At 38.4% G+C, this 16,258-nt stretch overlaps 1 protein-coding gene across 1 annotated transcript; it reads left to right on the top strand.

Annotated features, from left to right (window-relative positions):
• The first annotated feature begins 114 nt into the window (after positions 1-114).
• On the top strand, positions 115-8,610 carry LOC121742529 (bifunctional riboflavin biosynthesis protein RIBA 1, chloroplastic-like). Its single transcript, XM_042135687.1, has 7 exons — positions 115-358; positions 809-1,172; positions 1,250-1,471; positions 1,665-1,987; positions 7,427-7,556; positions 7,641-7,937; positions 8,107-8,610. The coding sequence occupies exons 1-7, from the start codon at positions 306-308 to the stop codon at positions 8,284-8,286; spliced, it is 1,569 nt and encodes a 522-aa protein (XP_041991621.1). The 5' UTR covers positions 115-305; the 3' UTR covers positions 8,287-8,610.
• Positions 8,611-16,258: the final 7,648 nt, after the last annotated feature.

The raw sequence follows: 16,258 nt of genomic DNA, 5'->3' as shown, positions 1-16,258 counted from the left end.
AATAAGGTAGCGTTTAAAGAATTAAATTTGATTAATGAGAAATCACAGTAAAAATGCTATATCTGGGAGTCGAACCTTTTAAGTTTTTAAGAATAAATTAGACACTGAAATTCATGCATAGAGGTGATGTGTGTGACACATATTAATAGGATTCATAATCCTAATATGGCGGTTAGTATCCATTTATTTGGGCGATGTAAATAACCAGTTAGACCTTGTGCAGTTTGCTTTCCAAATCCAAACGCCGAAAAATCACTTCGGAATTTTGTCATATCGGCTAGTAATTGGCCTCTCCAACGTTAGACATGATGTCTGCCCTTAACTTTTCTTGCTCGCCGGCCTCTATTTCTCGCCCCCGGTTAGCCCTCTTTGGTCCTTAATTCTAAAGATTTTTTTTTGGTTTTGTATCAGATAGAAGTTCAATTCTGGGGTTTGAATTAATGTTTTTTGTAGGATTTAGTCGATATCCTGTTTTTTGCCATGTTGTGTGTGAGATTTCGATGTACCTAATATATTTTGGGGTTGGGTAAAAAATGAACCTGTCTTGTCCTTCTGTTTAGATGGTTGAGGGGTACCCTTTTGTTTAGATTAAATAACATGGGGTATTTTTACGCTCAGGATTGAGTTTTTTTTTTCAGAGGCCTTTTAAATGTTTGTTTGAAAGTACTGTAAATATTTTTTTGAGTGATTGGGATATTCATAACCTCCAAAAGACTCATAGTAAGGAACATCTGTTGACTGTTGTATGTGATTTGTTTGTAATGTGCTTAAAGTGATATATTCAATTCACAAGCCTCCTGCTTTGTAGAGCATTTGGACTTTTTGATGGGCTCCATTGTGGACATATGCTCTGCTCTAATGGACTGGAGTCCCTCAAGCAGATGAGCAAGGATGGTGGTTTGAATAGTAAATCAGCATCAACACTATTCTCTGGGGAAGCCAACCCTCTTCCTCGTTTTGCTAGCTTTAATGTAGCATGCAACACTCTTATCAATGGTATATCAGGTGGAGTTCATGTACAGCCTGATGCCATAACACTGGTAGCACTTTCTGCTGATACTGCTCCAACTACCAGTGGATTCCCTTCTGAGAGTGATGAGTTTGATTTGGACCTACCGTCAGAAGGCTTCTCATCAATTCCTGAAGCAATTGAAGACATCCGTAAAGGAAAGGTTGTTCTTCATGTTGATGTCGTGATGTTTATGATATCTAAAGCTTTCACTTAATCATTGTTTTCACCAACTCGCAGATGGTTGTCATTGTAGATGATGAGGATAGAGAGAATGAAGGCGATTTAATAATGGCTGCATCAAAAGTTACTCCAGAGGCCATGACTTTCTTTGTGAAGCATGGAACTGGAATAGTTTGTGTGAGCATGAAATCAGAAGATTTGGATAGGTTGCAGCTCCCTCTCATGGTGAACCAAAGAGAAAACGAGGAGAAACTCTGCACTGCATTTACTATTTCTGTTGTAAGTTGTTACTCTGCACTCAAACTATCCTATACATTCTTTTGTCTCCTATGATTGTTCTTTTTTTTTTAATTCTTGGTATGCGTCTCTTTTAATAGTGCTATATAATCCTTAGGATAAATTTGTTTTTGTAACTATAGGAACGATCAAAGTTTGATTTTTATCCAAGCACGTCTTGATGGCATTGTTGTAGGACGCAAAACATGGTACAAGTACAGGCGTTTCAGCACGTGACAGGGCAATAACTATAAAGGCTCTTGCATCAAATAATTCGAAACCTGAGGACTTCAACCGTCCAGGACACATATTTCCATTGAAGTACAGGGAGGGTGGTGTTTTGAAAAGGGCTGGGCATACAGAAGCTGCTGTAGATCTTGCCATGCTAGCTGGATCAGAACCTGCTGGTGTTTTATGTGAGATTGTTGATGATGATGGTTCTATGGCTAGATTGCCAAAGCTTCGTCAGTTTGCCCAGAAAGAAAACTTGAAGATTGTGTCTATCGCTGATCTAATAAGGTAGATAGCCAAAGCTTCATTGTTTCCCATTCATTTGGATTTTTCTTTGGTTGCTTGGCAAAAGCATCTGCTTAATTTGGCTTATAGTAAATCCCCTTTCTTATTTGGCTTATTGTAACTTCTCTAGGAGAGGTTAATCTGTAGATTTCATCTTAATAACAGTTGATGTTGTTGAAATTTGACAAATTTCAATTCCCACATCGGTGGGAGTTAATAGTTGGGGGGGGGGGGTAAGTTGCCTTATAAAAGGAACTCCCCCCCTCATTTGTAATCCATCCCAAATTGTACTCTTCTCCATTTAAATATATAAGTGGGCTCTGCAGAGGGTGCTCGGAGACGTAGGCAATTTGGCCGAACTCCGTTATCAAAGTTCCGGGTGTGTTCTTTCTTTATTATCTATTTTGTTCCGCATTTATTTCTGGGTTTATTTTCTGTAGTAGTATTGTATTCAATATTATTTGCGGGTTTGGTAGTAGTGTTTTGTACGGTTCTTTTGGGTGTTTTTATATTGTGATAAATACACCGACTGATATATTCTGTTAGGAATCTGGTATTTAAGAGGGACAGTGTCCTCGCCAGTCTTTCCAAAGAATTTATTTGGAGAAGTAATTTTATTGAGTAGACCCCATTGGGTTAACTCTGAAATTACTGAATCGGTTCATTTCACTATTTGAGAGAAAATTACCCGGTTTTCTCAACAAGTGGTATCAGAGCCAAGGTTCGTCCTTGGTTCTATTTGTTTGTAATATTGAATACTTTATTTTGAGTCTGTAATGGCGGGTAATGATCAAGAAAACAAGGCTAGTTCTTCGTCATCGTGGTCGAGGTTTCCACTGTCAAATATGAAATTGACGGTGGAGATATTTGACGGTACTGGCCATTTTGGTATGTGGCAGGGGGAGGTTCTAGACTCTCTTTTCCAGCAAGGTCTTGACATTGCCATTGAAGAAAAGAAACCAGAAGATATAGATGATAAAGATTGGAGTACCATAAATCGGTTAGCTTGTGGAACAATTCGGTCGTGTCTGTCCAGGGAGCAGAAGTATGCTGTCAAGAATGAGACTTCTGCACATAGATTGTGGAAGACACTGGAGGACAAATTTCTGAAGAAGAGTGGTCAGAATAAGCTCCTTATGAAGAAAAGGTTGTTCCGATTTGAATACCGACCAGGTACCACTATGAATGAACACATTACTTTGTTTAACCAATTAGTAGCAGACCTGCTAAATTTAGATGTGAAATTTGAGGATGAGGATCTGGCATTGATGTTGTTGTCGTCTCTACCTGATGAATTTGAACATCTGGAGGCCACATTACTCCACGGTAAAGAGAATGTGTCTTTAGATACTGTATGTTCTGCTTTGTATAGTCATGAATTGCGAAAGGCAGATAAAATGAAAGGCAAAGCAGTTACAGATGAAGCATTAGTGGCAAGAGGTCGTCAACAAGGCCGATCAAAGGAGAGAAGAGGAAGGTCCAAATCGAAAAGGCGAGTTGCCAAAGATGAGTGTGCTTTCTGTTATGAGAAAGGACATTGGAAGAAAGACTGCCCAAAGTTGAAGAAGAAAGAAAAGGCTTCGCAAGATGCAAATGTTGCTGAATGCAAAAATGATGCGGAGTCAGATTGTTCTTTGACGGTTTCACCTTCAACATCGCATCCAGACGAGTGGATATTGGATTCAGGTTGCACCTATCATATGTGTCCCATCAGGGAGTGGTTCTTTGATTTTGAAGAACTCAATGGCGGACTTGTTTACATGGGAAATGACAGTCCATGTAAGACAGCCGGGATAGGCTCAATCAAGCTATGGAATCAGGATGGATCCACCAGAATTTTGAAGGATGTGCGGTACATGCCCCAGTTGAAGAAGAATCTCATCTCATTGGGGGCCTTAGAATCTAAAGGCCTAGTTGTGATGATGCGAGATGGAATTCTTAAAGCAACTTCAGGAGCATTGGTGATGATGAAAGGCGTGAGGAAGAACAATTTGTATTACTATCAAGGTAGTACAGTTGTTGGGACAGTAGGACCTGCAACTTCGAGTAACAAGAAGGATGCAGAGGCGACGAAGCTTTGGCATTTGCGATTGGGACATGCTGGTGAGAGATCATTGCAAATTCTCGCTAAGCAAGGATTATTGAAAGGTACGAAGTCTTGCAAATTAGAGTTTTGCGAGCATTGTGTTCTGGGAAAACAACGAAGAGTGAAATTTGGCACTACAATCCATAATACGAAGGGAATTCTGGATTACGTGCACTCAGATGTGTGGGGACCTGCCAAGACTCCGTCACTTGGAGGTAGACACTATTTTGTCACTTTTGTTGATGATTTTTCCAGGAGAGTTTGGGTGTACACTATGAAGAGCAAAAATGAAGTCCTTGGGATTTTTCTGAAATGGAAAGCTCAAGTTGAAAATCAGATGGGGAGGAAGATCAAGGTTCTCCGATCTGACAACGGTGGAGAATACAAGAGTGATCCTTTCCAAGATGCATGCCAAGAGTGTGGCATAGTTTGGCACTTCACAGTGAGAAATACACCACAGCAGAATGGAGTGTCAGAGCGTATGAATCGAACACTAGTGGAGAAAGTTCGTTGTATGCTGTCTAATGCTGGGCTAGACAGAAAATTTTGGGCTGAGGCCATCACATACGCTCAACACATTGTCAATCGTTTGCCTTGTTCTGCCATTGATGGATAGACTCCTTTAGAGGTATGGTCCGGTAAACCAGCAACTGATTATGATTCTTTGCGTATTTTTGGTTCTATTGCATATTATCATGTGACTGAATCAAAGTTGGATCCACGTGCAAAGAAGGCTTTGTTTATGGGTTTCAGTGCTGGTGTTAAAGGATATCGGTTATGGTGTTTGGAGTCTAAGAAGACGATTGTAAGTAGGGATGTTACCTTAGATGAATCTTCCATGTTGAATAAGGTAAATCCAAATAGTAGTGATACTTCGCAGCAAGTGGAGTATACACCGAAGCAGGTGGAGTTCGAAGAAGCAGTTGTGATCCCAACTACGAACACCACAAATGACTCTCCTACTGAAGAAGAAGAGTCAGATGATGAAGAGGTTCCACCCCAAGAACCTTCGCAGCAATCAGGGCCAATTGCAGTCAGGCGAACGAGGCGGGAAAATAAGAAGTCTGCTCGATTTGCGGATATGGTAGCATATGCGCTTCCAGTTGTTGATGATGTTCCATGTATCTTTTCGAAAGCTATTGAAAGTTCAGAAAGCGATGGTTGGAAAGGTGCTTTGGAAGAAGAGATGCAATCTCTTCAGAAGAACAAGACGTGGAAGCTGATGCCATTGCCGAAAGGCAGGAAGGCAATTGGATGTAAATGGGTTTTTGCAAAGAAAGAGGGATTTCCTAACAAAGATGATGTTCGCTACAAAGCAAGATTGGTAGCTAAAGGCTACGCCCAGAAGGAGGGAATTGATTACAATGAGGTATTTTCTCCTGTTGTTAAACATTCCTCCATTAGAATTTTGTTGGCTTTGGTAGCGCAGTTGAATTTGGAGCTAGCTCAACTTGATGTGAAGACCGCGTTTTTACACGGTGATCTGAAGGAGGAAATCTATATGACCCAACCGGAGGGATTCAAGGTTGCTGGTAAAGAAAATTGGGTTTGCAAGTTGAACAAATCGTTGTACGGATTGAAGCAGTCTTCAAGACAGTGGTACAAACAGTTTGACAAGTTTATGAAGGATCAGATGTACACAAGAAGCAAATACGACCACTGTGTGTATTTGCGCAGACTTCAAGATGGTTCCTACATCTACCTACTCTTATACGTTGATGATATGCTGATAGCATCAAAGAGCCAAGTTGAAATTGGCAGATTGAAGGCTCAGTTGAGTAAAGAGTTCGAGATGAAGGATTTGGGGGAAGCCAAGAAGATTCTCGGCATGGAGATAACAAGAGATAGAGAAGGAGGCAAGCTTTGGCTGACACAGAAGCAGTATTTGACCAAAGTACTACAGCGTTTTGGTATAAATGATGATTCCAAACATGTAAGTACCCCACTTGCTCCTCATTTGAAACTTAGTTCTCATTTATCTCCAAATACGGAAGATGAGCGAGGATATATGGCGAAAGTTCCCTATGCTAACGCAGTTGGAAGCTTGATGTATGCAATGGTGTGTACAAGACCAGACATTTCACAGGCCGTTGGTACTGTGAGCAGATACATGCATGATCCAGGCAGGGGTCATTGGCAAGCTGTGAAATGGATTCTGCGGTATATCAAAGATACTGTAGATATTGGTTTGTTGTTTGAGCAGGATAAATCACTTGGTCATTTTGCAGTTGGATATTGTGATTCCGACTATGCTGGTGATTTGGATAAGCGAAGATCTACTACTGGCTATTTGTTCACTTTAGCGAGTGCGCCAGTTAGTTGGAAGTCTACCTTGCAGTCAACGGTAGCTTTGTCTACGACAGAGGCAGAGTACATGGCCGTTACTGAAGCTGTGAAGGAGGCAATTTGGCTTCATGGGTTGCTGAAAGAATTGGGTGTTGGTCAGAAACAACTTGAAGTATATTCTGACCGCCAGAGTGCTATTCATTTAGCAAAGAATCAGGTCTTTCATGCAAGGACGAAGCACATTGATGTTCGCTATCATTTTGTGCGGAAAATTCTCGAAGAAGAGGAAATTGTCATCCGAAAGGTTCCGACTTTGGAGAATCCTGCAGATATGTTGACCAAGGTGGTGACGAGAGCCAAGTTTGAACACTGTTTGAACTTGGTTAATATTCTGCGATTTGGAGCTGGCGCTTGACTGCGCCAATATGAAAGCAAGTCGTCTGTTTGAATGGAGAAGATTTGTGTTCGGTGGAATTTGAAATTTTGTCAAGGTGGAGATTTGTTGAAATTTGACAAATTTCAATTCCCACATCGGTGGGAGTTAATAGTTGGGGGGGGGGTAAGTTGCCTTATAAAAGGAACTCCCCCCCTCATTTGTAATCCATCCCAAATTGTACTCTTCTCCATTTAAATATATAAGTGGGCTCTGCAGAGGGTGCTCGGAGACGTAGGCAATTTGGCCGAACTCCGTTATCAAAGTTCCGGGTGTGTTCTTTCTTTATTATCTATTTTGTTCCGCATTTATTTCTGGGTTTATTTTCTGTAGTAGTATTGTATTCAATATTATTTGCGGGTTTGGTAGTAGTGTTTTGTACGGTTCTTTTGGGTGTTTTTATATTGTGATAAATACACCGACTGATAAATTCTGTTAGGAATCTGGTATTTAAGAGGGACAGTGTCCTCGCCAGTCTTTCCAAAGAATTTATTTGGAGAAGTAATTTTATTGAGTAGACCCCATTGGGTTAACTCTGAAATTACTGAATCGGTTCATTTCACTATTTGAGAGAAAATTACCCGGTTTTCTCAACAGATGTTTCTTAACATTTGCTTAAACAAGCATTAATTTGCAGATATAGAAGAAAGAGGAATAGATTAGTGGAACATGCATCTGCTGCTCATATACCAACTATGTGGGGACCCTTCACTGCCTATTGTTATAGGTCAATTTTGGATGGGATTGAACATATTGCTATGGTTAAGGTATGCATACGCATCTTTATGACTCGAGGTGATTTTCATAAAACAAAAAAAGTTACAGACTGCCCGTCGTTGTGGACTTTACAGGGTGAGGTTGGGGATGGACTAGATATTCTAGTGAGAGTACACTCGGAATGTCTGACTGGAGACATATTTGGATCTGCCAGATGTGACTGCGGAAAACAATTGGAGCTTGCAATGCAACAGATCGAAGCTGCTGGAAGGGGCGTTCTGGTTTACCTTCGTGGTCATGAGGGGAGGGGTATTGGGTTGGGCCACAAGCTTCGAGCTTACAGTTTGCAAGACGAGGGACATGACACTATCGAGGCAAACGAGGAGCTGGGTTTGCCTATTGACTCAAGGGAGTATGGGATTGGTGCTCAGGTATTGTTCAAGATAGCTAAGTACTCAAGCTGTTCCCCATTGATGCTATTATTCAACAGTCATTTCTGTGTTATAACTTTTTGTGCTGTAAATCTGTATCTATGGACCAGGTTTTTTAAATCATGGATTTTAATTGACCTATGAAGACTGCTGTTTAATCGTTTTGCAGATACTGAGAGATCTTGGAGTTCGAACTATGAAGCTGATGACAAACAATCCAGCCAGCTACAGTGGGCTCAAAGGATATGGTTTGGCCGTCGCTGGCAGAGTTCCCCTTGTAGCTAAAAACAACCTGGACGTTGGCCAGACGGCCACTGGTGAGAGTCCTCCGGTCGAACCGGACACATGATTCAACAGTAGAGTTGCATCGTTAACATAGACGGGGGAAGAGCAAAACTGTTGACCGCATCACATTTATTTGTCACCTGCTGTTTAACCATCGCAATTGCTGATTAATTACATTCAAGTGTTATTAATCAAATACTCCATTGTTTTGTTTTCATGCTAGTAGTAGGGTAACATTCAACTCTAGGTGCTGCACACCAAATATTATGAATATCAAAATCTCTATAGTAACAAAGAATTGCCCTAGTTAGTTAGTTATATTTTTGGTCATCTTTTACTATGTATTTTTTGGAATGAAATGATCGGTATAACCCTTCTGTCGATAGAAGTTTTATTATATTTTTATTATACGATAGAAGTTTTATTATATTTTTATTATAAATGATAAGTAGATGTACATTTTATTAACTTTTTCAACTAACATTTTTTTACATTTCTTATAATTTGTGTAAACAAAGGAAAATTCTAATTAACTGTGGATGGATGATGTATTTATATTTAAGGTAGTGTTATATAAACAACCAAATCCTAATGCATAACCAAATAACTCAGGTTATTTTAAAATCAACTTAGTTAATAACACATAATGATATTTTTAGATCCTTTTTGTTCATAAGAATGATCTTAAAATGACCTCTCTGTTTTTAATCTCATTTTTTCTTATTTAATCTCTAGTCATACATTGAGATAATAACCCTTCATTAGTGTGCTAAGTACAACCAAATCTCATCTGTCAGATCTTTAGATATGCGGCCAAGATCAATCCATCGTGCAATGTCAACTTAAACAATGTCAACAAAGGATATTATTGGAAACTGAATTTTATTAGTCACAACTAACTTATAAATTTTATATAACTATCTCAATTTAAATTATTTTTCATAAAACAAACATCCGATTAAAGTTTTATCAAATGCTATCATCCAAACAGAGTTGTGATCAATGTCGAACTAATTTTACAGACCAAACTAGAGACTAAATTAGTGTCATTAGATCTAGTCTTTTGATAAGATTAGCTGATATGTAAATTATTTGCTATTCATTACAACCTCATTTTACTTCATTGTACTAGGTTTATTACTTCATTTCGGTACGTAATATGAAAATACAGTATGTTTTTACTTACTTCTAGTAGGTTTTGAAATGATTCAACACATGCTTCATTCGAATGCATCAAACTAAGTTTTTACTATATTCACTTTTAAAAATACAATTCATTCCATTAGGTTTATTACTTCATTCAAACACGTTATTACTTAATTGGACAAGGTTTTTACTTCATTCCAGTAAGACTTCAAATGCTTCTACACAAACTTTATTCAAATAGTTTATTACATCATTCCACGTGCTTATTTCATCATTCAATTAGGCTATTATTCCATTTGTTGTCAGCGCCGTGGCGGCGGTGATAGACATTGCAGAGAGAAATAACGGTGCGTGAAGGTGAAACCGTATGTATATACTGGAATGAAGTAAAAACCTACTAGAATGAAGTAATATATTCTGGAATGAAATTAAATCCTTCTAATATGTTATGACTTATTTGCCCTGAGCTGAAGTAAAATAGACTCGTGATGAAGGCGTAATTATTTATACATTTTCTTATCTCATCCATAAAAAATTATATCTAAAAACCCTAATTTGGTTTAATTTTACGGTTCTACAATAATAAATGTATTTGCATATAATGAGACTCCATACAAACATATGCAATTGGAACCTCTTTAAAATCATTATAAATTACCTTTATATTGATATGCTTTGCATAATATCCATATATTTATTATTTGAAAAATAATTGAGTAATAGGAGTATTTTATTTGAAAAATCAGTTATATGTGAATTTAACGGCTACAGATATAAATAGTTTTCCATGACGGCTCGTATTGTAATGGGTAGCCGAAAATTAGATCAATAATTGGGCCAATTAGTCCCATGTGACAGTCTGTCGATTTCCTAATTTTCCAAACAAAACCATTTCTACGTGACGTTTTAGATTTTTGGTTCATCGTTTAATCCATGTATCAGTTTGGTACTTTAGAATTAATGTCTACCGACGGAGTATTATTGAGTAATTTCAAGAACATTATTATTATGGGAATACTTCTAGTTATATAGATCCACTAGTAGTACATTTATAATTTTGACACATATACTTTGTTCAGCTCATTCAAAAAGACATATATGCAAAAAGTACTTAAATATTAATCACTGGCAATTACACTATTCACATTTATTATCTTTTTCTTTATCATGTACTCCCTCCGTCCCGCACTAGTCACACGTATTTCCTTTTTGGGCGTCCCAAGTTACTTGCACTCTTTCCATTTTTAGTAAAAATTTTCACCTACAACCGTCATTTTTGACTTTCCTATACACTCATTCCTTAATCTCCGTGCCGAAAAGGAAATGAGCGAGTAGCTCGGGACGGAGGGAGTATTATTTATGAGATGTTGACAGCTAATAGCATGAAACTTTTAAAAAGTTGGATTTTTTTTCCATGAGCTTTAAAATTGGTAAATAATATCACGAACTTTACCTGATTTTGTTATTCCCTACCGGCAAAAAAGTTATGGCAAGTAATATCATGATATGAATTTTTTCTCGACAACAACTTCGAGAGCTTCAAGTTCTTCAATATTTGAGGATAATTTTCCTTGAAGTACACCCTCCAAAATTGTTCATAGCCAGAATTTTTTCGTTAGTGAGAAATAACAAACTCAGGTAAAGTTCGAGAGTTTCAAGTTCTTCAATATTTGATGATAATTTTTCTTGAAGTACACCCTCCAAAATTGTTCATAGCCAGAATTTTTTCGTTAGTGAGAAATAACAAACTCAGGTAAAATTCGTGATATTATTTGCCAATTTTAAAGTTCATGGGAAAAATTCAACGTTTTGAAAGTTCCATGATATTAGGAGTCAATATCCCTTTATTATTTCAATTTTTAAATACTTCATCCGTTTCACAATAAGGGTTCTGTTTTGCCATTTCACCCAGTCCCACCATAAGAGTTTAGATTATTTTTTATACATCCATATTACTATCATTTATAGTAAAAACACCTTTATTTGGATTAATCTCTGCCGACAAGTGGTTGCTCATATTTATAATATTTACAAAGTTTTGTAACTAATGTTATTAACGCTAGCATCTCATGCTTCAGTCTATATATAGCCTCAATGCAAGAGCAATTATATTCACTCGCAGCAAATTCCAATCCCAACAAAAACAAGTGGAGTAAATATTTAAGGCAAAAAATTGGTGGTTTTGGAGAAGTTAAGGTAGTCTGTTAGGTGGTGATTGCAGTGGTGGCGGTGGCGGCGACAGCTCCTCATGCCGAAGGCGCCATCTCATGCGGACAGGTAATGAGCAGCGTGTCCCCCTGCCTGGCCTACCTCCGAGGAAGCGGAGCGGTGGCGGCCCCTTGCTGCGACGGCGTGAAAAACTTGAACAAGGCGGCGGCCACGACGGTTGATCGGCAGGCCGTCTGCGGCTGCGTAAAATCTCTTGCGCCAAGCATCGGGGCCAAGACAGATTTGATTAATAGCCTCCCTGCAAAATGTGGCGTCGCCCTTCCCTACCGCTACTCCCCATCCATGGACTGCTCCAAGTAAATACAACTATCCCTCTAATACTTTTATTTTTTATTCAATTTTGTGATCTGTGTTTTAATGTCGCTGCAGGATTCTGTGATGGAACTTCTGCAACGGAAACGTTACACCTATATATACGATAAGAATAAGATGCAAATGGGGTTGTAATAATTTGTGGTTGTATCAATCTTAGGACCTCCATCTGGAGTCCGATTAATTAGTATTGTAATACTTTGTTAAATAGTAGTAACATTTAATAAAGCGAACTTGTCATTTCTTAATCAAGCAAAAAAGTTTTGGATTCATACCGATATCGAATCCAATTGTGGTAAAATATACTCCCCCATCTACGATTCAAAAGGGTGATTTTGATTCGTTACAAATTTTAAGAAATTCTTTGTTTTTTTTAAAGAAAAAGTAAATGAAGATAGTTAATGGAATATAGAAAATGTTAGTTATAATTTTTTTGAATATGAGTGGAAAAAATTAGTGAAATGTGCGGTCCACTGCCGAAAGTAAATAAATAACCATGGCCTTGTTGGAAATCAAAGAATATTCTGCAAAGTAAAGAAGATTGCATAAGATCAGGAACAAATTGAAGGAGATATTTAGCTGATTGATTAAGGAGATTTGATTGTGAATATCTTACCATGTATAACCTTTCCTTAGTCTATATATGATGTACAATATCATTGTGAATAAAACATCAACGATTATACCTTTCTACATGGCATCAAGAGTAGGTTTAAGGCTCAGAAACAAATCATCATAGCCCCCAAATACCTTTATCGACCAATACATGCGAGAAATCTGTCCAAAAAATGTCAGAAACCAAACCAGATATTGAACCCATAGCCGAAAAAATTAGATCGAGTAAAAGTGTTACCATAGCCTTCAAATTGAATGGCTCGAACTACTCACTGTGGGCACGATTAATGAAAGTGTCAATTGGCGGCCGAGGAGTCTACCGCCACATCTCTGGAGTTCCGTCCCCACCGAAGCCAGGGGAGAACGGATTCACAGATTGGGAAGAGATAGACTTAATAGTCTTCTCATGGATTATTGACAACATGGAGACGAATCTCATAGCAGATTTCGCACACCACCAAACGGCAAAATCCCTGTGGGATACGCTCGCAGTGACATTTGCGAGTTCATCGGACTCGTACCTAATATACGACCTGCGAGACAAGGCAAGCAAAATTTTACAAGGAGACTCAACACTGGAGGCCTACTGGAGTCGGCTACACGGCCTTTGGATCGATATCGATCGATGTTCACACAAGACGGTACCGAGAAATCAAATCAGAGCTACGACTATTCAAATTTCTCACCGGACTAAACGAGAAGTATGACTGGATCCAATGCGAGATCCTCAAAGAGGACCCCTACCCCTCAGCCGACGTAGCATATGGATGGGTGAAATGGGAGGCAGCTCGACTCAAGATCATGTCACTGGCATACGATTCAACCCCCATCACTGTCGGAAATGAAGCATCATCGGGGTCGGATTCGGATTTGGAGCTAGAGAGTACCGTCCATCACAAACACAGAACAAAGATCAGCCGCCGATACCACGCTCCGCCGCCAACCGCCGGGGAAACAACCGACCAGACAAATTCAAGCTCTGGTGCTCCCATTGTGGAATGCACAAACACACAAAGGAAACGTGCTTTCAATTAGTGGGGTATCCAGAGTGGTGGGAGGAAGAGAAAGCTGCGAAGGCTAAAATCGCCATCGGAATCAATGGCGGAGGAAGGAATCAGACAGAAGGAGGTCAAGAGGTGTCAGGATTCCAGGAGAAGAAGACCGATACCAGAGGTCTCTCAACCGGCGGTGGCGGCCGCGGTGAGAACAGCGGCGATGGAGGGAAGACCGTAGAGGCGAAGATCGCCTCATTTAGAATGGACGACGACGGATATGGAGGTAAAGGGCTGGGGGTCGAAAACCCTAGCCCATTTAGAAACTACATTGCTATTAAGTCCAAGAAGTGTAAGAATTATGAAAAGTTACCCCATTCTGATAATTATAGGAGAAAAATCCCCCAGCTTTCTGATAATTACAAAATCGACCCCATTATATGCAAAAACACCTTTACACCCCTAGAAAATTTATTATATGCATTTGAGGCTCGGGATTGTGATATTGTTAATGACACGAGATGGATCTTTGATTGTGAGGCCACCGACACTATGTCTTATGACCGAAATAATTTTTTGGAAATTCATAAGACCCCTAAGTCGCATATAAAAACTGCAAGCGGAGGAATAACACCGGTTGAAGGGGCGGGGACTATTGTAACATCCCAAATTTTTATGACTCTTTTTATATGTTTATTTGAAATTTTCAATTATGAAACTTTTGTTTCTATGAGATTAAGTGAATTGCGTGAAATAATTGTCGTGAGTGATGTGGAATGAAGTGCTTGATATTTTATATTTTCCAATGTGGGGAAAATAATTAGTAGGATCATGCATTTATTTTTTTTCGAGCCAATTCATGGAAATTTTCGGCCCTTCCTAATTATTGAAATAGTATTTCATTTCTTGGATTTAATTAATTGTTTTGGGATATTTATCCAAATTAAATCCAAACCAAATGATCCCTAAATGGTACTACATGAAATTCGAACTCTAGCCTATTATCATTGGGAGTTTCAAAAATCTCCTATTTAAAATAGGAGGATGAATTATTTTCTTTGATTTAATTGGTGCTTTGTTGACTCCTTTCTTTTGAATTAAATCCAATTAAATCATGCCACCTATTATTTCTTCACCCAAAATAAATAGAGAGTTGAAATATTTCCTTGGCTATTTAAGCCTAATAATTTTCGGCCCCTCCACTAATTTTTGGAGGATAATTTATTTGTTTCCTATTTTGTGGGATCCCTTTTTATTCAATTAAATACCATACTAATACCTATGCCAAATTAATTGGGGATGTGAACATTTCCTTATGTTGTATCCAGTTAGGGTTTTGTATACTAGAAATCACCTTTCGAGTGATTGGATACTGTAAAACTCTAATGGTTATTTTCCAATAAATGCAACATATTATTTTTGTCATAATGTTGTTATGTTTTACATTTAATGGTTGTTTATTGCATATTTAAATGTATGAGCAAACGTAACAAAGTCTAAGTCTTTGTTTTAGTAGACCGGTTGTGGGCGTCGTCCAATTTAAGGTAACACGGTCAGTTCTAAACAAAGAAAAATAAGAATTTCACAACCTAGATAGGCCTAGAGTACCTATCGCGAAAGGTTGCAATGTCAGTACGATTATTTCTAAACCTTATTGAAATAAGATGACGTTGGTATGGTATAGCACTGAATGGATCTAACAGCAAGACGAGTCTTTATGCTATCTACTGAAAGACGAGGTCTTGAGAATTAATTTCTTAATCAATGTACGTTAGCATTGAGCATACGATATTGAGTATCCACTACTTTGACTTACCAAAGGTGCGAGTTTTTCGTAACCCAACGATCCAGGTATATTGGGTAGTGGTGATCATTATCTAGAGGTGCTAGGATTGCTATTATGTTGAAACGTGCGCGAGGAGAGTCTCGTTTGATAACATCCACAAGAGGAGCTCGAAACGAGGTTTTATTATTCGTAACCTGGCTAGTTGGAGTTTGATTACTCTATGAATAATAAATAAGAGTTTCTTGCTAAGTCCACTCTTGGAATTCGAAATATGTTAATTAATTAAGTCTATAGCAGACATTAATTAATTAATGCATGTTTCCATCTTAAGCGCGGGAAATAAATCAAATACAATTAAAGGAAACCCGGAATACTTGTAATTTCAGATTTGGAAGGTAGTGCAATATTACTTCTGTAGTGGCTGCTCGTAATATTCCAATATAAGCTTATATTAAATTGTGGATTCAATTTAATTAGTAAAAAGCTAATTGGGTGAGGCCTGTTCCAGATTCTTCCTTAGATCCCTGACTGGGTCCAATATGTGACTTAAATAAATAGGAGAATAAAGGAGACAGAAAACACAACAATTAATTTTGTCAAATTTTCGTCCCCCCTCAAAAGAGTGATTTTCGAAAATTGTGCTCTCCTCCGTGAGCTGAGTTCTGTCTTCCATTATTCGAGTCCTAGTACGTTGGTGAGATTTGCCCACACAAATATCAGCGTATAGTCCGGGACACCAGTCAGAAGATCCGAGGTCTTGTATTGAAGATCTTCACGTGGAGACGGAGCAAGCCATCATCGATTCTTGATTGAATCAACGAGGTAAATTGGCTAATTCCGTAGTACGCATGTTTTAGGAATTTTATGTGCTAAAGCATGTTTTAATTCAAGTTATGAGCATGATACATGTGATAATTACGCGAATAGATTTTGTCTAAATAATCTGCTAAATAGAT

The sequence above is a fragment of the Salvia splendens genome, chromosome 1 (assembly GCF_004379255.2).
Source record: "Salvia splendens isolate huo1 chromosome 1, SspV2, whole genome shotgun sequence".
NCBI classification, from domain to species: domain Eukaryota; kingdom Viridiplantae; phylum Streptophyta; class Magnoliopsida; order Lamiales; family Lamiaceae; genus Salvia; species Salvia splendens.
Note: the sequence above shows the minus strand (reverse complement) of the source record. Positions and strands in the feature narration are given on the sequence as shown.

Coding starts and splice junctions, on each gene's coding strand:
- LOC121742529 (XM_042135687.1), top strand. CDS start 306: ATGATGTCTGCCCTTAACTTTTCTTGCTCGCCGGCCTCTATTTCTCGC. Junction 1,472..1,664: donor CTGCATTTACTATTTCTGTT/GTAAGTTGTTAC, acceptor GCATTGTTGTAG/GACGCAAAACATGGTACAAG. Junction 1,988..7,426: donor TCTATCGCTGATCTAATAAG/GTAGATAGCCAA, acceptor ATTAATTTGCAG/ATATAGAAGAAAGAGGAATA.